We start from the raw sequence: 26,212 nt of genomic DNA, 5'->3' as shown, positions 1-26,212 counted from the left end.
TGCCCGCCTCCAGGAAGGCGTCTGCGCAGGGCTCAGCCTGGACCCCACAGTGACAGGGAAAAGCACAGAGCGAGCGGCTGGGCCCCGCGCCTCACTCAGGACGGCAGCAGCCGCTGCCGGGCCTCACCTGTGCCCGGGGCCCTGCAGGCGTGCGGGTTGTTGAGAAGGACCTCTGTGAGAGGCAGAACTGTCCAGACTGAAGCGCTGACCCGTGGGCTGGCCACTGCCTGGAGTTCAGTGGGGGGGAGGGGTCTCCGTGAGTGAGTTCAGTCCCGCGCACGCCTCCCTCTGCCAACGCACAGGCCGCACGTTTTTAAAATTATAAAAGGGAACCTCTGAGGCCCCAAAGCCTGAGGTCTGGGCCTTGGTCGGGGGCACAGGACGACCTCTGTCTGCTGCCCCCATGGCAGAGAGGGAGTGGCTGGTCAGCGGGTGGGGGTCAGCCGAGGGGTGCTGGCCAGCACTGGCACCGGGGCTCTGGACCCCACAGGGAGGCCCGGACCTCACCTTCTGGGGGAGCTGAGGGCTGACTGCCCATGGCCTTCGTAAGGGGATACACGGCTCCTGCAAGGGGCAGCAGAAGCCCCGAGTGGAGGCCAGGTGGGCCCCCTGTGGACACTGGCCCTGGCCTCGGCCCCCTCGAGGCTCCCGTGCAAGGGCAGTCACGAGGGAAGCGGCTATCGTCAGGCCGGATGGGCAGCCCCGGTGACCCAGAGAGCGGGCTGCGTGCTCCCGCGGAGCCTCAGCCGTTCAGGAGCGCCTGGAGGCGGCTTGGACAGCGCGGCCCTGGCGAGGCCACTGGCCCAGCTCTCTGCTCCTACAGTGGCAGCAGACGACTGCAGAGCAGAGTGGGCAGGCGGGCTGAGCGGGGGCAGCTGGGAGAGGGTCCTGCCGCCCAGGGCCAGGCCCTTCCTGCCGGGGTCTGACCCGCTGCCCCCTCAGGAGTCCTCCTGCTGCGCCTGCCCACTGCTGGGCTTCCGGGCTCTCGGTGGCCGCCTTCACCCCACCCTCTGCCCCTGAGATTCCTCTGGGAGGCCCAGCACTTCCCTGCTTCCCAAACGTCCCTGGAGCAAAGGCCATGGAGGGGGCCCCTGTGCAGGGGCTGAGTGGACAGGGACTGGAGTGGCCAGCAGCCCCGGGTGGACGCAGACTCCTGGGGTAGCAGGGGTGGCCGAGCACCCAGAGACCAAACTCTGCCCATCACAGTCCCAGCCAGGAAAGACCCGGATTTCCTCTCGGAGTTTTAATAGCATCAGACTGGGTCTAGGGGCGGAGCTCTGGGTCAGGAAGGAGCCATGGAGCCCCTGGGGCTGGGTCTCTCCCTGGGCATCCTGAGACCCCAGCCCCAGCCTACAGGGGACCCATGCCTCTCCCTGGGGTCCCGGATCAGCAATGAGCTCCTGCAGCCCCCATGGGGCAGGGCTCAGCTCAGCCCAGTGCCAGCACCTGGTCCTGCAGGAGGGGCACACCTGTGTGTGTACATCTCCACACACACACACACACATACATACACGCACACACAGGTGCACACATCCACACACACACATGCATATATCTACACACATGCGCACACATATCTGCATGCAAACACACGCATATATCCACATGTACACGTGTGCACATATCCACACATCCACATACATGTGCACATATCCTCACACACATCCACATGCAAACGCACATGCACATATCCACACACATCAACATGTGCACACACATGCACATATCCACACACACACATGCACACACAATGCATATATCCACACGCACACCCACACATCCATGCACATATCCACACATGTCCAGACACATGCAGTCATCCACATGCACACACATGCACACATGCAGAGATGCCAACACACACGAGTACACAAGAAGGCACCCACACATCCATGCACACACATGCACACACACCCATACACATATCCACACACACGCACACACACACCCCTCCACCCACACACATGCAAACACCCACAGTGCACACACATAATCACAATACACATGCATGTGCACACCGACACACGCACACAGATCACGTAATACCCACACACTCCACTCAGGTGTACACCTGTGCTTGCATATCCAAACACATGCACACACACACATGTACACATGCACACACAAGATCAGCAAAACCCAGACAGCAGTCCCCACCCAACCACCCCGGCCCCAGCTAAGGGGGTCAAGGGCACCACTGCCCAGAGGCACCAGGGCCATTCCCGCCACATGGCAGCCGCACCCGAGGACTCGCCCTGGCCTGGGCGGCTGAGGCGGGCAGCTGGGTGGCCATGAGTAGGACAGGGTCGGAGCTGAGGCCGGAGCATGTGATGTGCAGAGCCAGGGGACCACATCCTGGGCAGAACCGGGTGAGGCGCCCGCATGGCCAGCAGCAGCCCAGGCCCCGGGCAGGCGGGCACCAGGGGTGGTCCACGGAGCCTCTACAGATGCCGCTGCACAGCCCGAGCCCTGGTGGCCTCGTGGTTTGCTCTCAGCCACACCTCAGCAAGGCGCCCACTCTGTCCGAGGTGGCCAGGTGTGACAGGACCTCGAGCCACAGTCCCCACACTCAGCACATAGGCACCACCCAGGATCCAGGGCTGGGTGCCTCCGGAGAAGTGGCTGGATGAGATGACAGGGCAGCCACAGCACTGGCCACGGGTGTCACCCAGACAGCTGCTGGCACATGCAGCCTGCGCCCTGCGGGCCGCAAGTGAGGACAAACTGACCCAGCTGCCCACCTGAACTGCCCAGGCTGCCTTCCAACGGAGCTGCTGACCCCGGCACCTGTGGGGGCACCGGGACCCACAGGGCACCCTGACCGGTAGCAAAGGCAACAGGCAGAGCTGTGTCCGGCAGCCCACGGCCCCAGGCTAGGCCACACCAGCACCCAGAGCCCCGAGCTCCTGGGGGCCACAGCTGCTCTCCCACTGCGGCTCACGAGGAGGCCCAGGCCCAGCCCACGCAGCACAGCCACACGGAGCGTTGCCATGGCAACCACAAGTGCTGTCTGCTGCCCGAGGGCAGTGCGGGGGAGGGGGTGTGGGGCGTTCCTGGGGGCAGCACCCAGCAAGAGAGCCCGGGACTGGGCCTGGTCACTGTGGACGCTTTTGTCGCACCCGGGTCCAGCGGAGGACGCAGTGTCCACAGCATCTGTGATCTCAGTTCCTCCCCCGCCCACTGCAGAGCCTGCAGACCCGAGGACTTGCCCTGCTGTCCCCCGCCCCCACACCGGCCAGCGGACTCTCCTGCGGGATCCCCACACCAAGGGGCCGGCCTAGCTGGAGAAGCCCCCCAGCTGCTGACAGCCGGGCTGGGGAAGGCAGGAAGTGGCCATGCACACCGCACCCCAAACCGGCTGCTGAGGGTGCCCTCAGGGCCCGTGGGGCTGGGCTCCCTGTGGAGCAGGTTCCGGGGACACTGGAGCAGCAGGAGGCCGGCCAGGGGAGGGCGCTAGAGAGCAGTAGGGGAAGGAGCCAGGTCTGCAGCGCGGAGCGGGCTGGCTGGGCACCGCTGCTCGGGCTCCAAACCACATCTGACGCAGCAGGGCCAGGGCCATGCGGAGGCCACGCTCTGCCTCCACAGGCTGGGCCCAGCCCCCACGTGTGTGTCTTGTGCTCCCATGGCTGTCGGCGGGGGCTCTGTGTCCAGGGCATCTGCAGGACCCCCGGGCACCAGTGGGAGACTGAACGGGGTCAGTGTGCCACCTGCCGGGCCGCACGGTGGCCCTGCTGAAGCCCAGAGCGGGTCTTGCCGCTCCCAGCCAGGATCATCTGGCCGCAGCCAGTCGCACGGAGGGGCCACAGCAGGGGTGGGGGTACTCCCAGGGCCCCAGACACGGCCATGGGGGGCTCCAGGGATGGGAGGCAGGGGAGGGGCAGCCTGGTTCACGCACAAAGCCATTCGGTTCTAAAACTGGAAGGGCAGAGCGCCCGTGTGCACGGCGGCAGGGGTTTCCCATAACACCACACAGTAGCTGCAGGGACAACACATAATACACTCGGCGCCGGTGCCAGCTCCCCGTGAGCACGCCAGCTGCCTGCGAGGGCGAACCCGCCCAGCTTCTGAGGGTTGATTTGTGGTCTCGACCAGATTTACTCAAGAGCTCAATTGGAGACACAAATGAGAACAGCAGACAGGCGGGGGGAGGGGAGGGGAGCGGAGGGGAGAGAAGGGGAAGGGAGCAGAGGGGAGGGGAGGGGAGGGGAAGGGAGGAGGGGAGTGGGCTGCTGTCTGGGGCAACTGCATACACGTGATGCTCACGGGACACAGGCTGCACGTGGTGGGCTTAGGCATGTCCAGCTGTGACCTTGTCACTGCCTCCCAGGGGAGCCTTGGAGCTGAGTGCTGGGGGCAGCCTGTGCAGGAGCCGCTGGGGACTGGACCCCAGGAGGGGGGACAGCAGGTGGAGGGAATGGGCGGGGCGGGGTGGGGTGCGGTGTGAGAGGCGCCTACAGCTTCACAGTCCTGATGCCACCTGGAGGAGCTGCCCCTCACCTGCCTAAGCCAGACCCTCCACCCAGGGCATTTGTGGCGTCTCCACTCACGCCCCCTGAGGGCACACTCATCTCTCCTGTCGCCCCTCCCCCTCCTGCGCAGGCAGCACTAAACACTCACAGATCTGCACACCTCACTCCTGCTATGTCTCTCCTGGAGCAGGGAGGGGCTGGCCCCTCCCGCCCACAGCCCCATGACAGTCACCGCTTGGCTGCAGCGGGAGGGCTCCAAGTTCAACCAGGGAGGGCGGAGGGCGAGGGGAGAGATCCAGGATGGACGACATCACACGGAGAGAAGCGGATGGATCTTCTCCAAGCTTCGTCACTCCCACCTAGAACTGACTGACTGGCCGCGTCACTCCTCCGATGTCAGCCGGACAGGACAGAGAACAAAGCCCTGTGTCCTGCCTGGGAGGACCCCCCCGCCCCCCAATCTGGAAGCAGGTGCGCACGGTTCCCAGGCCCGCGGCTGATCCTGACGGCGGCCTCCAGTTTGAGGGAGGCCCGTGAGGGCTCACACTGCCCAGGCTCAGGGCAGGGCTGGCACCAGGCCCAGGCTGCAGACAGGGTGGGATGTGGCAGCACCACGCTCTCCTGGCCGCCTCCCAGCACGGACAGAGAACCACGCCATCCCAGAAGACCCGGGGCAAAGTCCTGCTCTGTCCCAGCCGGGTGGGGAGACTGTATTCTCACGACTCCAAACACGGCCCACCAGCAGCTCCCCTGCCCGGGAGCCGTCCTCTCCGCGTTCTGCACGGCCACCCATCGCCTCCGCCAGCAGATGACAGCTTCCCGTGGGGCTGCGGCCGGAGCCGTGGTTGGCGAGGACGGCCAGGCGCCACGTCCCAGCCCCTGCTCGCCGAGACCAGCTGGAAAAGCCAGGCTCTGAGGGAGCCTCCGGCGCCGGTCAGCGCTGAGGGCGTCCGAGCTGGACCTGGGCTGGGGCTTTGCCCCGCAGGAGTTTCTGGCTTCCACCCTCACCCTCCCGCTGGTCGCCTCCTGCTCACCGTCCCGATTCTGCATCTCCGACCGGGTCTGAGCTCCCGCGCCGCGGCCTGAACGCTCTTCCTCACTGAGGACTCGGCCCTCTGCTTCTGTTCTCGGCGAACCCAGCTTCTCAGTCAGCCCCGAGGAGCCCCCCGGACCCTGCCCCTTGCTGGGCACGAGCCCTGCACCCACGTGGCTCCTCTCTAGCTATGCGGAGCCCACCTAGGGGGCCGAGACCAACTTCATAACCAGCAGGGAGACACAGGCCACATGAGATGCCACCTCCCTGCTCTGGGGCTGCCGTCCAGGGAAAACCCAGCACGAGCACCGGCGAGAACGGGAGGAAGCAGAAGCCCCGAGTGCCGCTCTGGTGTGAACAGCGCAGCCATTGAGGACGACGGCAGGGGCTGCCTGGGAGCCAAGCTGGCGTCACCGTCAGGAGCAGCAACCCCACAGCCCGGGGGGGGGGACTGAAATGGGGCCTCCGAGAGACAGGTGCACACCTTGTTCATGGCAGCCAGAGGGTGGGGGCAGCCCAGGTGTCCACGGGAGGACAACGTCTAAGCAAAGCGTTGTCTACTAACGTCAAAACCTCGTTCCACCTCAAGAAGGAGGGCGTCTGGCCGGGCAGCTGAGCCGCCAGCCAGGACACCCGCATCCCACACCAGAGCTCTGGGCTCAGCACCTGTCCTGGCTTCCGATTCCAGCTTCCTGCCGAGCCTGCCTGGAGCAGCAGGTGACGGCTCACTCGGGAGCCCTGGGCTGAGCGCACGGCTTCTGGCTGAGGCCACTGAGGGCCCCTGGGGAACCAACCTGTTCTCCCTCTGTCTCTCTCCAAGGAAGGGGAGGGAGGGAGACAGCTCAACACGCTGGAGAACAAACTCTGGGGACGCTGGGCTCTGTGAGCCACGCCAGGCACACAGGACGAGCCCCGCGTGAACTGAGCCAGGCACACAGGACGAGCCCCGCGTGAACTGAGCCAGGCTCATAGGACGAGCCCCGCGTGAACTGAGCCAGGCACACAGGACGAGCCCCGCGTGAACTGAGCCAGGCTCATAGGACGAGCCCCGCGTGAACTGAGCCAGGCACACAGGACGAGCCCCGCGTGAACTGAGCCAGGCACACAGGACGAGCCCCGCGTGAATGAGCCAGGCTCACAGGATGAGCCCCGTATGAAGGGAGGGCACTGACCCTTCCCTCTGGGGGATGCGTCCCAGTCCTGGGGTCAGGTGGGGGTTAGGACCCACTAATGTCCTCAGCGCCCTCCCGCCCTGTCCCTGCCACTCGAGGACCAGGCCCCTCCAGGCCCCGACGCCATCTGGCCTCGGGCTCCCGGGAACTGGGAGAAGCCGTTTCCTGTCCGAGCCCCGCGGTCTGCAGTGTGCCTGTCACAGCAGCTGGGCTCACGAGGACGAGAAACGCACAGACAGGAAGCAGAACGGTGGTCACCAGGCTGCGGGCAGGGGCGAGGGGGCGCGTTAAGGGGGCCGAGTTTCAGTTCTGACACATGAAGAGCCCCTGGGGACGGCTGCACGGCACCGTGCACAGAGCTGACGCCGCCACCACTCACGGGAAGATGCCTGAGCGCAGATCCGTGTCCGCCCCAAAAGCCGGAGCAGCCACGGGTCCCACAGACCCCTCAGACACCAGTGGCTGCGTGGGTGGAGAGCAGCGTCCCGGGGGTTCTGGAGGTGCCCAGGCAGCCAGGCCGTGCACTCTGCAGGGGGCGGGGTCAGCGCTGGGACCCTGGGCTATGGCCACAAGCAAGCAGAGGTGGCCCGGCTTGGCCAGTGTTGGAGCTGCCTTCCCCCATCCTGCCTCCCGTGGTGTGGGCACTGCTACTGGGCAGCAGAAGCAGCTGGGAGCCGGGAGACCCCGGGGGCTAAGGGGGCAGCAGGAAGGATCCCTCAGCTGCACCGCTAACGTGTGTGAAAACAACCCCCCCACCCCCGGCTCCTCAGCACCTGCCAGCACAGCCCACCACCCCGCCAGCCAGGTCTGCAGAGCCAGGCAGAGGGGCCGGCGCTCCAAGGCTCTGCAGAGCCAGGAGGGGGGCAAGAGCCGTGGAGGCAGGGAAGGCAGTGGGGCTGGGTACAGGGTGGGGCAGGCCCCAGAGACAGCACCTGCGCCCCTCAGAGCTCCCCAGCTTGGCACGCGCCAGCCTGATTTGTGAATTCCTGGTGATCCTGGGATCTCTGCGTCCCGTCCACATGGCTGTCCTCTGCTGCCCGTGGGGGTGACCCCAGGAGCAGCAGGCGGAGGCTGTCCCAGCCGGCCTCCCCCAGGGTCAACAGACAGCAGAGGTCCTGCAGCTCCTCCTGACGCCCGGAGATTTCTAAGCAGGGTCCCCCAGGGTCCCCAGAGCGTCCCAGCAAATCCCTGCAGAGGGGCTCGCGTGTTCCTAAATGCCCCGAGCTCGGAGGGAGGCCCCGTGTGACAGGACGAGTGGCAGAGCAGCCCCTTCAGAGGGGCTCGTGGAGCCCCAACGCCGTGCCAGGTGGCTGGAGAGAGCCGCCATTCAGGAGCCGCCCACTCGCCACCAGCACCGCCCAGCCGGGCCAATTCCAACCTCCCAGAGTGCACTCGAGGCCTCACGATCACCAGACCTGAGGGGCCACACAGCAGGACGTCAGGTGTGGCCAAGAGGGGACGACAGGGAAGCAGAGAACGAAGCCTGGGGCACCCCGGGGCTCTGCTGCGCTGGACCAGGCCAGGGCGGGGACAGACGCTGCCCGTGGAGGAAGAGGTGCGGGCACAGCCTGGCCTCGGTGCTCCCGGGCAGTCGCCGCTGCCGTCGCAACGAGCAGGTCCCGGACACTGGGCTTTGCTCTAAGGCCATCCCCAGGCTCCGGCCACACTCGGCCTCGGAGCTAAGAGGGCAGGGGTCACGCCCCGCGGCCCCCGTGTGATACAGCAGCTGCACCATCATCAGCCTCAGCTCCCCACTGAGCTGCGAGACCCTTCGAGACCCCAGCCGAAAGGCGGTCGGGGCTCCGCCGAAAGCTCAGGGTCCCCGTGCGGCCAGCCTGCCCGCACCTCCACCCAGACTGAGCCTGCCGCCGGGTGTGCCGGCATCCGCGGAGGCAAAGGCAGCAGGTGGCTGAGGGCCACTCCAGCGCCCTCCCGCCTTCCCTGGGCCCGGCCTTACCTTGCCAAAGCTGCCCTTCCCGATGGCACGCAGGATCTGGAAGTGGTCGAAGTTCACTGCGGAAAGAAAGAGACGCCAGGTGAGGTGGCGGGGAGGCCCAGGGCCGGGCTTGGCCGCCATGAGCAGACCTCTCCCTGTGGGCCCCCCTTCTCCCTGGGAGTGGGCCCGTAGGGGGTGGCGCAGGGCTGACACGTGGTACAGCAGGCCGGGCTGAGCCCTGGCAGACAGCTGGGGCCACGGCATCTCCAGTCGGGTCACTGCACCAGGCCCACCGAGGGACAAAGGGTGCAGCAGCAAACAGGGCACCCAGAGCGCCGGACACACGGCCTCAGCCCTGGTGTCCAACGAGCCCCCACTGAGAGCCACCACAGCCCCGAAGAGCCTCCACAGGTGGCCAGAGCCTAGGGGGAAGCCGGGCACGTGCTGGACAAGCCTGGGGGCCCTGCAGTCGGCCCCGAGGTTCACAAGGGTATGAGGCCCGGGACCATGGCAGCCATGCAGTGACCACGTGCGGCCTCGGAGCAGCCCACGGGCCTGTGGGAAACTGAAGACCCCATCCCTGCTTTCTCCTGAGCCCCTCCTGGAGAGCCACCCCACCCTCCCCGTGCAGTGCACCCCATGACCCTGGGGAGCCTCCACCCTGAGGGCGGGACTTGGATGTCACTCCAGGTGGGGCCCCCAGGGCCAAGAGCTGCCAAGAGGCAGAGGCAGGAAGTAAGAGACGGTAAAAGCCAGGTCAGAAACGTGGGGGCCCCCCACCAACTCCCTCCCCACGGCGTAAAGCAGGTGCCTTCACCCGGTCCTCGGGGTGAAAGGGCCCCTCCACCGTCTGCTGGGGCGCCGAGCCAGGGGCAGCAAGGCCGGGAGTGCGGCTGGCCGGGACCCCCGGCTGCGGCTCGCGCTGGCCTTGGCTTCGCGAGTGGTCCCTGTGGCTTTGAGCACTGCCACCCAGCTTCCTTCACTAAGCAGGGCAGGCAGCCTCGTGGTTGGGCAGCCGACAGTGGCCCCTGGCACGGCCACGGGGAAGCTGCTTGGGGACACAGTTGGGAGTGCCAGGCACGGGGAGACCTGCACAGTCCAATCCTCTCGGTGGCCTGGGTCTGGCCGACCTCACGGGGCACTGGGGCCCTAGAAGCCACCAGAGAGCGGCTGCAGGGTGACAGCTGTGTCCCGAACAACCCCGGTGCAAGGAGTCGTGGCCCCAGCCTGATGCCAAGGCTCCCGTCTGACCCCAGAACACTCGTCCTGATGCCACCTGCAGGCCTCTGACTAGGCCCAGGCCAGGGCGGGCAGAGCTGCAGACCCAGCCCTGCCCTGCCCCGCTCCATGAGGGCCTCCAGGCCACACCCTGGGCGCCGGGGCCTCCTACAGCCACCCTCCCTGCCAGAGGCCCCATTTTCGGCAGCCGAGCAGTGAGGGAAGAGTGCACCAGCAGGGACTGGTCCCAGGGGCCTCAATGCACGTGACACCCGGGACCAGAGCCAGGCGGCCGTGCCTGTGCAGTCCACCCTGGCCCGGGGCGGCCCCAAACACGGGGCCTCAGGAGCGCCAGGGCCTCTGCACAGAGGAGGGCCCCGGGCACACAAGTCAGAGCACCACGTCCACGGCTGAGGCCACCTCCCCCCTCAGAAGCACGCACCGACCCAGCGGGGGCGGGGCCAGGCGGCGAGCACAAAGGCAAGGGTGGTTCTCCCTTGGGGCGGCTGACCGGGAGGGCAGTCGGGGCTTCCTGGACGAAGCGGCATCCACCTGGGCCTGCCAGGGGCTCCAGGCAGAAGACTAGCCACGCACACGGGAGCAGGCTTGGCCGGGGTAGAAACAGCTCGGGGAGGGCAGAGTTTGTGTGGAGTGGGGGTGGCCGGCCAGGCTGCACCACGCAGCTGGCCTGCAGCAGGGCCCCGCCTGGCCGGTGGTCTGACGTCCCCAAGGGGCCGGGCTGTGCTCAGGAGGGGCGGCAGACAGGACTGGGGGCAGTGGGTGTGGAGGCGAGGATGGGGGTGCCTGGGGGCCACAGTCCTAGGCCCTCACGGGCAGGTCCCGAGGAGGGAGGGCTCTGAGCTGGAGGGAGGCCCCTCCCAGAGCGTGGGAAACAAACCCTTGAGTGTGGGACCCTGGGACTGCCACCCACAGGCCAGCGCCACACGCCTCAGTTTCCCCGTCTGCAGGAGGGAGCCGTGCGGTGAGGTGGCCGCAGGGGCAGGGGCTCAGCACTGGAGGCAGCAGGTGCAGGGCAGCCCGGGGCGGGCAGCACGTGACAGAGGAGCACCCCGACTTGGCGGGCACCCCCAGGGCTGCGGTCGGTGTGCTCCACTCCAGGAGACCCTGCCAGGACAGCATCTGCCCAGTGACCACACAGAGGCCTCCTTGTGTGGAAAACAAAATGGCCTCTGACCTCGCCCCGCCCCAGTAATGGGGCAGCCAGGCCCAGCCCACCCTGTCACGCACACAAACCCAGCGGCTCCAGGGAGCCCTGCCCCCCCCCCTCCCGGGAGGGGCTCAGGGCCCCAGCGCCCCTCTGCCCAGTACCCCCTCCTGGCTGCCTCCCCCACCAAGGCCTCCCCATCCCAGGCCTCAGTCCCGCCCTCTGCACATCTCCCCCCCCGCCCCCGACTTCCCTGAGACCCGGCGTGCATGTCGGAGGCCCTGGTGATGAGGGCCTGGACACCCGTCCTGCCCAGTGTGGCATCTGACCCTGTTCTCAGTGAGCGTCACACCCAATCCCGTCTCCCCAGTGGCACAGGCGGAGCAGAGGAGGAGGGACAGGACTCCAGGGAGTGGCCACGCCTCCCCTGCCTCACGCCCACCATTCTGCTGCCTGGTGACCCCTCCTCCTCCTTTTCTTAAAAATATTTATTTATTTATATTTAAGGCAGGGAAACAGAGAGAAAAGAGAGACAGAGAGGGCCTCCACTTGCTGGTTCACCCTCCAAATGGCCACAAAGGCCAGGACTGGGCCAGGCTGGAGCCAGGAGCTTCTTCTGGTCTCCCATGTGGGTGCAGGGCCCAAGCACCCACCGCTTTCCCAGGCCACAGCAGGGATCTGGATGGAACCAGCGCCGACATGGGATGCCAGTGCTGCAGCGGTGGCTTTACCTGCTACGCCACAGCGCCAGCCCTGCTCCCCGGTTACACTTCTGGTTACTTGTGCCAAGAACAGGTGTGTTGTGAAGTCGGAGCCCTCAGCACACTTGGCTGGCAAACGGCTGCACCCGCTACAGGAGAAAGGGAGGGGCAGTGTAGGGCAGGGGTCCCTCCAAAGACCGTGCCTTGGTTAACAGCATGGAGTGAGACGGCAACGCGGCTACCACAAAACCCAAGCAGAAACGTCAGGTGACGACGGGCGCTGAACACTTCCTGCCCTGAGAACAAAGATCTTCCTTCTGTGGCCACCTGGCACCCATGCAAACACATGCACACGCACACATGCGCACACACGTCCATGAATGCACACACGTGCATAACACATGAGCAACACACATACGTGCACACACGTGTGTGAACATGTGCATGAATGCACACATGTGCACATGGGCACACCCGTGTGCACACATACACTCGAGTATGTGCACATGAGCACACACATGTGTACACACACTCAAGTATGTGCACATGCATGCACACGTGTGCACACGCATATGCACACACATGTGTGCGTGTGTGCACGCAAGTATACACACATACGTGCACACATGTGCACGCGCATACACTCAAGTATGTGCACATGCATGCACACATGTGTACACGTGTGCACGCAAGAATACACACATACTGCACACATGTGTACATGCATACACTCGAGTATGTGCACATGCGTGCACACATGTGCACGCATGTGCACGCAAGTATACATACATACGTGCACACATGTGCACGCACACCCCGCAGGGCAAGCGGATCTGCCCTGGGAGGGTAGAAATAGAGCCGTGACCCAGCTGTGAGTCACATCCATTGTTACGGAGACAATGCCCACCACCGCCCTCCGCCGAGCAGCTCTGCCCGCTCTGCCCAGGGAGCAGCCTGCAGAGACAGCTGCCCACAGCTGACGCGGGACAGGCCTGCCCTCGTCCACACCGGCGTGGGAGTTCCCGGGAAGCTTTCAGATGAACCCAGCACCACCAGGCGCTGGAATTCTTACAAAGATGGGTTCAGCTCTTCACACGACCCACGACCCAGACAGCACTTGGCATGAGGAATGTCCCCACCCTGCCCCGGTGTGCCTGCCACTCGGCGAGCGTGGAACCCATGAGAGTGCTGGGGGCTCGGGAACCGGCCCCACAGCTGCTTCCTACGCAGGACAGCCCCACATGACGCTACGGCCACCTCGGGAGCACTCAGCGCCCTGCCCGGCTCCCCGCAGCCCTGTGGGCAGCCCCTCCCAGCGACAGTGGGCTCTTCCCAAAACCAGGCTGTGGCTCGGGCCAGAGCCAGGGCCGCCAGGGCCCCTGATCTCCAGAATGGTCCTGGCTCCTCACACCCAGAGCCAGGGGTCCCGGCAGCGTCCTCTGTCCCCTCCCCCAGCTTTGCTGAGTGGCCACTGTGACCCTCTCCTGCCTCGCCCGGAACCATCTGGCACTGGGTGCTGGCGCTTCCTAAGGCCATCCTCAGGCAGCACCGGAAGCTTCCACGGATCACTGATGAGGCAGAAGCCAGATCAATGCAGCCTCTGCCGCCGCCACCTGCTCCTTGGGCCGGTGGGGGGCGGGCAGCGGCCAGGGCTCCGGCTCTTCCCGGAGCTGTGGGGGCAGTGCCTCCCCCACGGACCGAGCAGCCGCGCCATGTGCCACCAGGGACAGATTGGGGACCCAAAGGTCGCTCGGCCCCCACCTCCCCTGAGGGCTCCCAGCCCAGCTGTGCAGACCCAGGACACGGGGCAGGGGCTGGGGGAGGGGTGGCAGCACTAATGGACGAAAGGTGGGGTCTGGGGCGCCTGCCTCTTGTGACACAGCCCCTCCCCCAGGAGAGAGACCCTGGTGCCACGTCCCAGGACAGAGGGTCCCCACGGTGCCTGGCCTGGCCTGTGCTAGCACTGGTCCCCCCTGGATGTAGGCCTCCAGCTGCCCATGCCTGCCGGTCCCCCACTGTCCTTGGCCAAGTCCCCACGCCCCCCAGGCCTCACCAGCCGTCTGAGGTGCTGTCCCAGGCTGTCTAGCACTGAGACCCCCAAGCCAGAAGGACGGATTTCAAGTGGGCATTTCCAGGCTGGGCACCAGCCAAAGCGGTGGGAGTGCCCAGCTGCCTGGCAGAGTCCAGGGCCATCCCGAGAAGAGGAAGGACCCTCCCTCTGCTCACCGGCCAAGGCCTCCCAGACCCCCCCACCAGCGATGCCCCTACCCTGCAGGTGCTGGGGAGGCCCCTGCACTGTGGACCACACCAAGGCCGTCCTCAGCACCACGGCAGGCTGCCAGTGAGAAGGGCAGGCTGGGGCGAGGACAGGCCAGCTGCACCTGCACCGCCCAGCACCCACAGCATGCAGGGCCTGGTGGCCGGGGTGGGAGGACACTCCCTGAGAAGCCCAGGGGTCAGTGCGTCCAGGCCCATGGCTGGGCCCACCAAGGCCCTGGAACTGTGTCCTGCAGAGCAAGGCAGAGGGTCTCCCTCCCAGGAAGCAGCTGCCTCAGCAGCAGAACTGGCAGGAAGTGGGGCCTGGGTCTGCAGCCGGACAGGACCCACAGGAGCCAGGCCACTGGGCAGGGGGAGTACAGGTAGCCACTACCCCCTCGGGCCAGCGTGCCTACTGGGAAACACCCCACCCCAGGCCCCCTGGGAACCGATGAGGCAGCCAGGACAGGAGTGTGGGGTCCTGGCACAGACCAACTTCACCCCTCTGTACCTTCACAACACTGAGAGCCACGAGCAGCAGGCCTGAGCCCCGTGCCCCCAGCCGGGCCCCTCCGTTCCCCACGGGGGGCCACAGCCAAGCCCCACTCCCCGGAGCCCTCAGGCCCCCTGGGATGCCCTCGAGGCCACATCGCAGGACTGGGCGGGGGTCTCCTCTGCCCCTGCAGGCTGGGCTCCCAGGCCTCCCAGGCTCCCACCGTGCACCTCATGCAGCCACCTGGGAAGGCCATGTTGGCCACACAGCAGGCCCAGCCCGTGGCCCCATGCAGACCGCAGCCTCCTTCGCTGCCACAGGCCAGGGGACAGGCACAGCCCCCGTCCCTCCTCAGGCCCCTGTGCTGGCCGCGGTCCACGCAGCCTATGCTCTGGCGTCCGAGCTGTCCCCGGAAAGGGGCCTGGGGGCCCCAGTCTCTCTCTGCCCTTCCCACTCAGGAGGGACGCAGGGGCCAGCAAGGACCCCACAGCCTCGTCCCAGGCCCCACAGCACCAGGACGTGGCAGCCCATGCCTGCCTGCCACAGGCCACAGTGAACAGTGCAAGTGTGAGCTCCAAGCCTCTACTCCACGCCACAGCAGCAGGAGCCCGCGGGAAGCCCCCTGGGGCGCGGGGCACCTGCCCCACCTTCATGCCCCCGAGCTGGCTTGGCCTGAATACAGAGACCCAGGGCCAGACCCATCGCTGGGGCAGGGTCTCCCAGGCAGCTGTCGGCCTCTGCCCCGTGGGGCTCCTGGGAGAGGGCAGGTTACGGCCTCAGCAAAGCTACCCCCACCCCTCCCCCGCGGGCATCCTGTAGGCTTCCTCCCCAGGGCTGACCCCCACAGCCCCGCTGGACTGTCCACCCTGAAGACAGGACAGGAGTGTCCACCCACAGCCTGGGCAGACTAGCCAGTCAGTGGGCAGGAGCCCGGCTCAGGACCCAGCCGGCCCAGCCCAGCTCGCCTGGGCTCTGAGCAGCTGCTGTGCTCGGCCAGGCCCATGGGGGCTGCCTGGACACTGCTGCTGGCCGGGATGAGCCCCAGGGACCACCTGAACACTGCTGCTGGCCGGGATGAGCCCCAGGGACGGCCTGGACACTGCTGCTGGCCGGGATGAGCCCTGGGCCTCAGCTGACCAAAGTCCTAAGAGAATTGTGCGCTGCCTTTTTGGGGGAGGGGTGCTGGGGGCAGCCTTGGACAGAGAGGAAACAGCTCAGAGGAAAAGAGACCCCCAGCAGGATCCCCAGATGCTGGGAGGCACAGGCCCAGAAGGGCTGCCAGGCCCACCTGACCAAGGCCACTCCTCCACTCACTGACCCCAGCTCATCGAGGTCAGCGCCTGCCCAGAGACCCTGACATATGGGGCCCTGTGCGGTCCCGAATCTTGGATGCCAGCCCCCCCACTCCATGGCTCCTCCCAGGGTCTCACAGCAGTGACCTGGTAGGGCCCCCACAGCCCCAGGCAATGGTGTCTGTACACACCCAGAGTGGTGTAGCAGTGTCCACACACTCACCCCACGCTCAGACCTCCTGCACGACACCCACACGAACACACATACACAGCACACAGCACAATCATACACAGAACAGTCATGTAAGCACACAGCACACACAGCACATGCCACACACACAGCACATGCCACACACAGCACATGTCACACACACAGCACATGCCACACACACAGCACATGTCACACAGCACAGAGACACGTCACATGTGTCACACACAGCACACATCACACACAGCACACATCAGACACAGAACAGTCATGTAAGCACACATCACACACAGCACACAGCACACAGTACATGTCACACATCACACACATCACACGCATAGCACATGTCACACACAGCAGACACGTCACATGTGTCACACATAGCACATATCACACACACAGCACACATCACACACACAGCACACATAGTACAGGTCACACAGCCCATGCCACCCAGCACGTGTCATACACAGAATAGTCATGCAAGCACACGTCACACACAGCACACACAAGACATGTCACAGCATGTGACACACACAGCACACGCCACACATCACACACAGCACATGCCACACAGTATATGTCACACATAGCACACACATAACAGCACATGTCACACACAGCACACGTCACACAGACATGTCACAGCATGTGTCACACATAGCACACATCACATACACAACACATATCACATAGAACACATCACACACAGCACACATGACACACATGTCACACATAGCACAGGTCACACAGCACATGCCACCCTGCACACATCATACACAGCTGTCACATACGGTACACATCACACACACAAGCACATGTCACACACATGTCGCACACACACAGGCTAACAGCGTCCAGCCACCGCGTGCTGCTGTGGACAGGGTCACGGGTTCGGGACTTTCATCAAAGCCACTCCAGAAGTGTCCTCGGTGGAGGCCACGCCCTCCCTCCCGCTGGGCAGCTCGGCCACCGCCCACCCAGGGGACGCACCCAGGTCCCACCCACAGAACCCAGCCGCAGCGCAGGACGGCGGTGACTCCTTGCAGGCCGGCTCGGGAGACAGGACAGGACGTGGCATCACTGAGGGTGCCCGTGAGGAGGGTCAGGCGGCACCGTCCATGCCCACAGCCAAGCCAGGGCCACGTCTGCTGTCACCTCTGGTGTGCAGGGGACCAAGCACCCCCACCCCCTCCCACAGACACACGGGGCCCTCTCAGGAGGCCACGGCTCCCACCCACCGCGGCCCAGGCCCGACCACCTGGCCACCCGGCCCTCAGCCCTCGCCTGGAGCGCAGGATCAGCTCGCAGCCGTCCACACGGCAGGCGCCACCAGAAACGCAGCCGTCCACACGGCAGGCGCCACCAGAAACCCAGAGGCCACGGCTCCACCCGGCGCCCAGGGCACCCCACACAGTGCGCGGCCACATAACCAGCCCCAAGGCACGCACGAGAAGGGAGGCGAGGAAGGCACTGTCAGTCCTCGCGCTGAGGAGGTCGGCCACCTCTGTGCTGGGCTCACGGTTCACGGAGGACGCACAGCCAGCGGCCAGGCCTGCGCTCACGCTCAGCCTCGGTCTAACGCCGGTCCAGGGCAGCGCCGCATCCCCTGGCCCTCGCAGACAGAGGCAGAGACGGTGTCTGGAGCCGACATGACCGTCAGGGCCTTCGGGGAGGGGCGGCAGGGAGAGGCCAGGCTCTGTCGAGGGAGCGACCCCCATGTGCCCAGGCCCACAGCCCTGCAGTGACCGGTCCAGCACGCATGTCCTGGGCCTCTTGCACTCCTTCCCTCCTCTCCAGGGACCCAGCCCTTGGGTGTCACGCGGTCTCGTCTGTTTCCTGTTGCTCACAGCCGACACCGCAGAGTGAGCGAGTGAGTCACGAAGAGACGGCTATTGCTGGCTCAGGGCCCTGAGGTCTGGGGCCGGGGGTCACAGCATTCTGGCCGGCAGAGTCCCGGGGCAGCTCAGGGTGTGCATGGCACGTGCGCATCCCCGCCTCTGGTCTCGCTCCCTGTTCTCACCGAACCACCACACCGCATCGGGGCTCTGCCTGGTGACCTCGGCAAATCCTAATTCCCCCAAAGGCCACACCTCTTCACAACTCAGCCGGATCTACACCAGCCCCGGCTTCAGACAGAACAAACCACGACCAAACCACAGCCACAAGTGCCCCATGAGGGCCAGCCACGGTCCTGCAGGAGGCCAAGGCGTCATCACTGCACCCGGGAGAGGCCGGAGCCTGAAGCCGGCAGAGGGAGGTAGTGCTGAGACAGCTCAGCGTCCACCAGCTCCGGGGTGACCGTTCCACACCCCCACTCTCATGGCCATCGCAGCCCCCGGGCTGACCTGTTCCGCACCCCCACTCTCATGGCCATCGCAGCCCCCGGGCTGACCCGTTCCGCACCCCCACTCTCATGGCCATCGCAGCCCCCGGGCTGACCCGTTCCACACTCCCACTCCCACTGACCCCATTGAGGGTCATCTGAGTGAGGCCTTGGTCACAGTCAGCTGGAATCTACGCCAGCATGACAGCAGGCAACAGCCTGACCAGACACTTCACAGGGGCCCACCAGAGGCTGTAAAGGCCACAGGAAGATGCTTAGCCTTCGCGGTCAGCAAGGAAATGCAGCGAAAACCCAACAGACGCCCCCTTGTGGGACCCAGGAGCGCGAAGCCAGAACAGGGCCTGGTCACCTCGGGACACTCCCGGGCAGTGCCCAGACAGTAGGACATGGACTCCCGTGCAACCTGCAGCCCGTCCCAGATACCCCGGGGACGCCGGACAGACTGATCAGGCGTGCCCTCTGCAACCCTGCTCACCACAGCCAGACACAGGACATGGGTCAGACTCAGACTCAACAAGACTTCAACACACAAACCCACAATGGACATGGAGGACGTGACTGACGCGTGGCCCCGAGGAGGAACCTCAAGGGCGTCAGGCCCCCCGAAGCAGCAGAGTTCACAGGGTAGACGCCGTGCGATTCCACCTGCGTAAGCTCGAGAATCGGCGACAGAGTCAGCACCTGTTCTCCCTTTTGGGGTGCAGAGGGGGTGCCTGGAACGCAGTAGGACGGAACCTTCGGAATGGTGCGTGCTTGTCAAACCCCTCCGTCTGGTGCCCTGACAGCACACTCAGCACACATGGTGGGCACTTTGTGGAGCTGCAGGGGACACTTGCCCTGAGAGCCCATCCCAGGCTCCCCCAGCCCCCACCCACGTGTCTGCTCTGCCCCGGCGTCTCAGCCCTGGTCAGTCTGTGCAGAGTGACCCGGCTGCACAGGGACCCTGGTGAGAGGGTGCTCAGCACGGGGCACCGACCTCCCTGGGGGACAAGCAGGCACTTTCATTTGGAAGCCTCTGGTGCACCTCAGATCACACCTGTGCGTCTGCCCAGGGACAGCTCTGTGCCTCTGCAGGTATCTGTGCATGCACACGTGTGTGCATGTGGGTACCTGTGGGCACAGCTCAGTGCACATGCAAGTGTGTGTGCATGTGTGTGCAGCTCTGTGCCTCTGCAGGTGTCTGTGCACGCACACGTGTGTGCATGTGGGGACCTGTGGGCACAGCTCAGTGCACATGCAAGTACGTGTGCATGTGTGTGCAGCTCTGTGCCTGTGCAGGTGTCTGTGCACACACACGTGTGTGCATGTGGGGACCTGTGGGCACAGCTCAGTGCACACGCAAGTGTGTGTGCATGTGTGTGCAGCTCTGTGCCTGTGCAGGTGTCTGTGCACGCACACGTGTGTGCATGTGGGGACCTGTGGGCACAGCTCAGTGCACAGGCAAGTGTGTGTGCATGTGTGTGCAGCTCTGTGCCTGTGCAGGTGTCTGTGCACACACGTGTGTGCATGTGGGGACCTGTGGGCACAGCTCAGTGCACAGGCAAGTGTGTGTGCATGTGTGTGCAGCTCTGTGCCTGTGCAGGTGTCTGTGCACACACGTGTGTGCATGTGGGGACCTGTGGGCACAGCTCAGTGCACATGCAAGTACGTGTGCAGCTCTGTGCCTGTGCAGGTGTTTGTGCACGCACACGTGTGTGCATGTGGGGACCTGTGGGCACAGCTCAGTGCACAGGCAAGTGTGTGTGCAAGTGTGTGCAGCTCCGTGCCTGTGCAGGTGTCTGTGTATGCACACATGTACCTGAGTGTGCGCATGTGGGTGTGTGCAGGTGTAGCTCAGTCACTGTGTGCACGCGTGTGCCTGCATGTGTGTGTGCTTACGTGGTACAGAGGCACACAGGTCCTGCACAGGGTCTCTCAGGGCGTGTCCACCGCACACCTGGCCCCATCTCACACATCCTGCTGGGCCCGGCACTCCGCTGAGGTGGGGGAGACCCTGTCGGCTGAGCCACCCTTCCCTGGAGCACTCGGGGCTCCTCCTATGCTATGAGTTGCCTTGGGGGGTGCTTGGGAAAAGCCAGTTCAGGCAGGAACGGGCTCTGCAGCCGATTATCACCAGCACGGCACTGCTAAGAGCTGCCACCGCCTCCCTGGGCCTCAGCGAGCTCACCTATCCCCACAGCCCCAGGCTGCTCCTGCAGTCAGACCCCAGCTGTTTCACTCACACACCCCTGGGGGCATTTGGAATGCCGCCCCCCCTTGCAGAGGTGGGGTGGCCCTGGCACCCGTTGGAGCATGGCTCCAGCTGCAGGCAGGAGGCTTTCCCAAGCCTCTGGGGGTGGGTGCTGGGAAGGGGAGGTCGAGTGAGAGTCTAGCCGGTCAAGTCCAAGCCAGCTGATGCCCGAGGGCTGCCTCTTCCTCCTGGGACCAGCTGTCCTCTGAGCCAGGCCACCAACGCCTGCCTGTTTGTTCCCACAGTCACCAGGCAGCCAAGTAGGTTTAAACTGACCTCAGTGACCCAGCAGGGAACTGAGGCAACCGTGCCACCAGGAAGGGCCTCCCTCAGCCCAGGGTCAGGAGGACAACACCCAAGGGTGTGCACAGGCAAGAGGTCTCACAGGTGTGACTGAGTGGAGGATCGTGGGGAGGGGAGTGTCCCTGGTTACCCAGGTGGGCCCTACATGCAGTGACTGTGGTCCTGCTGGAAGGCACCGCCCAGGACTGCGCCGTGGAGACAGAAGCCGAAGCCGAGGGGGCTGTGAGGGGACTCTGAGGGTGGGGGATCCAGGGCCAGGGGGAACGCTGGGCGGCAAGGAACGGGTCCTCTCCCAACCATGTGGAGGCAGCAGGTCCCGCTGACACCACCCACCCCGAGACCCCGGAGGCTGATGTGGAGAGAGTGGCAGTGTGTGATGGCAGCCGCAGGCCAGGCCTCTGCTCGGGCATCCCACAGTCCCCACCGTCTCCAAGATGGCCACTGATGGCCCTGCGGTGGGTGCCGCCTTTGCAGGCGGCTGTGTTCATTAAAGACCCACCCGGGGGGCAATGTTGGCTCCAAATCCCGCCAGGGCCAGGCTGGGGGACTGAAGGTGCAGTCCAGGAGGCTCAGCAAGACGCCTGCTCTCCCGACACAGGCCCTGCCCAGCAGATGGCGAGTGAGTGGCAAGTGTTGACCCAGCCCCAGCTGACCAGGCCTGTGCTGCCACCTAGGCCCCTTACTCCTGGCCCAATCCCCACGTCCAGGACGCAAAGTCTTGCTCATGGATTTATTAAGCTCCACAGTATGCTGACATCACACAGCGACACACTCCTGTGTGATGCTGACATCACGCAGCACCACACATGCTGAAGACGTCAGAGTGTTCAGGCTGGAAACCGGGGCCGTAGTCAGCGACTGGCCTGCAGACACCCAGGGGTCACCACACAGGACAAGGACAGTCCCCTCCTGCGTGGCTTCAGGACCCACGGGCAGAGGTGTGGCGGACAGGGACTCCCACATCTCAGAGCAGCTGCCAGCCGGTTCCTGGGTTCAGCCACACAGGGACTCACGGAGAGGGAGGTTTGGTCCTCCCAGGACCCCAGGCAAGGGCCAGCCCGCCTGGCAGGGGGCGTCTGCCTGCCTGGGGAGTGGCTGACAGCCCAGTGCCGAGACAGGGCTCAGGCGAGAGCCACGTGGCGCCTCAGCCCAGCACTACACCCACGCCAAAAGGGGATAAATAGAAGCAAGCCAGCACGGTTAAGGCAGAGCTGCTATTTTAAATTCCAGTAAGTGCATGGTTTTATTTCTGACTGTTTCTTTGCAAAGAAATTTGCATAGACTTTTGATGAAACGCCGATATTTGAAGATTAGCAAACTATGCAGCTGTTTTTTTGTGGGAAATGTGTGTGGACAGCGCCTTTGGGCAGGAGCCAAGGCCGAGCCCTCCACCTGCCTCAACCCCACACGTGCAGGTCTGACTGCAGAGTGAGCCTGGCCAGTGCAAACCAAGGTTCCCGGGCCGCAGGCTGGACGGGCCTGGGGTACCTGCAGAGTGCAGCAGGGCCCTGGAAGCCTGGTCATCTGCAGCATGGGTTCAGCACAGGTGGCCACTTCCTCCCCAGGGACACTGGCTGGGACGGAGTCATCCCCAGGAGTGAGAGGCTCCCTTGGGGACATTCCCGTGCCAGAGGAGACAACGTGGAGGGTGGGAGCCAAGACAGGGCCCCACCCCCGAGGACCCAGAGCCACGACCAACAGGGCCTCGGTGTGTGCAGCAGGCGCCCCCCAGCCCCACCCCAGGAGTGGATCTGCTGAGAGGAGCGAAGGACACGGACACTCCCCCCAGAAGCCTGGAGTGAGCCAGGAGCTTGGGAGCTGTCCCTGGTGCTGACGGCTCTGGCCGTGATGGTGGCTGGTCCAAGTCCACAGGCTGCGTGGTGTCTGGATGACGTCGGCCTCCACCCACACCCACACCCACCACACAATCCCACAGGGTGGCAGGGCCGAGACTGCCCCAGGAGCAGGGGGTGAAGCAGCAACAAGGCTGGGCCAGGAGCCAAGGATGCAGAAGGGCCCGTGGGGCAGGGAGGGGCTGGTGAACTCGCTCTGTCTGCCCAGAGTCAGAGCTGTGGACATCAGGCCCCTTTCTTGGAATCTGAGCAACGGGAAAGCCCACGGTGTCCCGTGATTTTACTCCAAATCAGTGAAGTCAATTTTTTTCTTTCTTGTTTCCAGAGAGTGAAAGAAAGAGGGAACAGGAGAGAGAGGGAGAGAGGGGGAGAAAGGGGGAGAGAGGGGGAGAGGGGGAGGGGGAGAGAGGGGGAGAGGGGGAGAGGGAGACAGGGAGAGGGAGAGAAGGAGAGAAGGAGAGGGAGGGAGGGAGGGAGGGAGACAGGGAGACAGGGAGAGGGAGAGAAGGAGAGAAGGAGAGGGGGAGAGAGGAAGAGGGGAGAGAGGGAGAGAGGGAGGGAGAGAGAGGGAGGGAGGGAGAGGGGGAGAGGAGAGAGGGAGAGGGGGAGAGAGGGGGAGAGGGGGAGAGGGAGGGAGAGAGGGAGACAGGGAGAGGGAGAGAAGGAGAGGGGGAGAGAGGAAGAGGGGAGAGGGGGAGAGGGAGAGAGGGAGGGAGAGGAGAGAGGGAGGGAGGGAGGGAGGGAGGGAGAGGAGAGAGGGAGGGAGGGAGAGGAGAGAGGGAGGGAGGGAGAAATTTTCTATCCTCAAATGCCCCCAACAGCCAGGGCCGGGACAGGCTGAAGCCAGTAGATCCATGTGGGTCTCCCACATGGCTGCAGTGCCCGAGCACTTGGGCCCCTTTTTCTGCTTTCCTGGGGGCATCGGCAGGGAGCTGGATGGGAAGTGGAGCAGCCGGGGCTCCCCCAGTGCTCTGGCGCGAGGCACCCCCACGGCAGACACCACAACGCAGCCCCACCTTCCTCACTCACTCTCCCAGACTTCCTCCTACTGACCCCAGCCTTTGTCCCCGCCGTCCACTCTGGATAGGAGCAGGCTGTTGTTAGGTGGGGGCAGGGCCCGTCTGCCCCCACCCCTGGTCCCTCAGGCACCTGCTGGCAACAGCCACCTCCCAGTGGCCCCTCCCACGGACAGCTGGACACAGGCTCTTGGGCTGGCCCCGCTGCCCCTACACCCTGCGTGGAGGTGCAGATACCCACAGGGACCCCTCCATCTGTGCACTGCGACTTCTCACACCTATGCCTGCTGCTCTGAGGTCACCAAGGCAAACTCCCCACGGGAAAGCTGTCTGGGGAAGGCCCTGGCCCGAGGACCCCGAGTGCTGTCTCCCCACCATTTCTTGGCCTCGGGACACAGGTGGCACCCAGGCAGGCCGTGCACCCTGGGACCTGCACGGAACACCGCCCCTACTTCCGTGTGTGTCTCCTGACACGAGAGCCCACTTTAGCTCTTCCCCCACCGCACGCGGCTGCAGATCACACGACGCCCTGCTGCCAGGCGTCCGCGCCGCCTCCTCGGGCTCGGTGCCGTCTCCCCCAGCCTCAGAGCATCAGCAGCCCCAACCAAACGCCGCTGTGGGAAGCAGCAGCACTCCAGCTCTGCAGGGAGCCAGCGAGTGGAGACCCTGGCCTGCCGGGTCCTGTGCTCTAGGGTGGGGAGTGGAGACGCCGTGGCCTGCTTGTAACGCTGAAGTCAGGACAGTGGGTGCTGAATCCAGCCCCCCAGGAACCCCCAGGCTGAGCTGAGCCCAGCCCCCAGGCGCCCCCAGGCTGAGCTGAGCCCCGCCCCCAGGCGCCCCCAGGCTGAGCTGAGCCCAGGCCCCCAGGCGCCCCCAGGCTGAGCTGAGCCCAGGCCCCCAGGAGCCCCCAGGCTGAGCTGAGCCCTCCCCCCGCACCCCGGCTGAGCCTGGACACAGCTCCTGCAAACACTCCTTTTGGTGACCAGTTTCCAGTCTGCGGGGAGCAGGAGCTCTGGCCCAGCTGGAAGACGGCGCAGACATGGAGCAGGGCAACCCCGGGGCTCAGAGGGACCGCGAGCCGCAGCCAGGACCAGCCCGTGTGCGGAGCCGGCACCGCAGGCTCCACCAGCCTGCAAAGCCGGGACCCCTGGGCTGGGCGCGAGGCCTTGCGATGCGTGACTTGGCACAGGGGGCGACGCTGCGTGGGCCGCCCACACCTGTATCTCAGCGCCGGGCTCCAGCCCAGGCTGCACTCCCAATACAAGCCCTGGGAGGCAGCAGGTCCCTGCCACTCATGCGGGAGACCCAGAGGGAGTTCTGGGCTCCTGGGTTGATCCTGGCCCAGCCCTGGCTCTTAGGGGCATTTGGAAAATGAAGCAGTGCTCAGAAGATCTCTCGCTTCCTTTCAGATAAATGAGATAAATAAATGAGTTTTTAAACTAAACAAACAGGGCCCTGCACGTCTGTAGGAACACGGGAAGAACACCCAGGAATCTGCCCAGAGCCTCCGTCTCCGCTGAGCACACGCAGAGCAGGAGCCTTCCGGGGGAGCAGGCCCAGCCTCGGGGACCCCACTGCAGAGCCAGCACAGGCGCCCGACACATGAGGCCTGGCCTGGCCCACCCAGGCCCGGCCCGGTCTGCAGGGAGCAGCCTGGGGCCACCCCCACCCAGGCCCGCCTGACTGCAGGGAGCAGCCAGGGGCCACCCCCACCCAGGCCCGGCCCGGTCTGCAGGGAGCAGCCTGGGGCCACCCCACCCAGGCTCGCCTGGTCTGCAGGGAGCAGCCAGGGGCCACCCCACCCAGGCCCGGCCGGTCTGCAGGGAGCAGCCACCCAGGAATCGGCAGGCACCTATTTTTGTGCATCTGAATGGACAGTTTTCCAGACTGAGCGGCAGGCGTCTCTTTTATGTTTCCAGACACAAAGCAGAAGATCCGCACAGCTGGGGGGGCCTGTGTTCCCGTGCGAGCTCAAGTTCCTGTTCCCAGGATGAGCCTGTCCGCTGGACGATCCCGCCCTGGTGCCCAGACCCCGCCCCAGGGCCCAGACCCCCGCCCTGGTGCCCAGACGCCCACCCTGGTGCCCAGACGCCCACCCCAGGGCCCAGACCCCCGCCCTGGTGCCCAGACCCCCCACCCCCAGGGCCCAGAACCCCCGCCCTGGTGCCCAGACCCCCACCCCAGGGCCCAGACCCCCGCCCTGGTGCCCAGACCCCCACCCCAGGGCCCAGACCCCCAGCCTGGTGCCCGGACCCCCACCCCAGGACCCAGACCCCCAGCCTGGTGCCTGGACCCCCACCCCAGCGCCTGGACCCCCACCCCTGGGCCTGGACCCCCACCCCTGGGCCTGGACCCCCACCCCAGTGCCTGGACCCCCCACCCCAGTGCCTGGACCCCCACCCCTGGGCCTGGACCCCCACCCCTGGGCCTGGACCCCCACCCCAGTGCCTGGACCCCCACCCCTGGGCCTGGACCCCCCACCCCTGGGCCAGGACCCCCACCCCAGTGCCTGGACCCCCA

The 26,212-nt window shown here is 65.3% G+C and overlaps 1 protein-coding gene across 4 annotated transcripts in view; it reads right to left on the bottom strand.

Moving 5' to 3' along the window:
* The window catches only part of STK32C (serine/threonine kinase 32C), a 57,791-nt gene that overhangs the window by 11,287 nt on the left and 20,292 nt on the right, over positions 1-26,212 (bottom strand). For 3 of the 4 annotated variants that reach the window (XM_051830112.2, XM_051830110.2, XM_051830114.2), the window contains one exon: positions 8,632-8,687. Coding sequence is in view for 1 of the 4 variants with exons in the window: in XM_051830110.2 (XP_051686070.1) it covers positions 8,632-8,687 (56 nt within the window). In the remaining 3 variants the exon portion in view is untranslated. Of the gene's footprint in view, positions 1-8,631; positions 8,688-17,394; positions 17,700-26,212 lie in introns of those variants that run through there. The other variant, XM_051830113.2, reaches the window with a different exon arrangement.

This window comes from Oryctolagus cuniculus, chromosome 15, assembly GCF_964237555.1.
Source record: "Oryctolagus cuniculus chromosome 15, mOryCun1.1, whole genome shotgun sequence".
NCBI classification, from domain to species: Eukaryota; Metazoa; Chordata; class Mammalia; order Lagomorpha; family Leporidae; genus Oryctolagus; species Oryctolagus cuniculus.
Note: the sequence above shows the minus strand (reverse complement) of the source record. Positions and strands in the feature narration are given on the sequence as shown.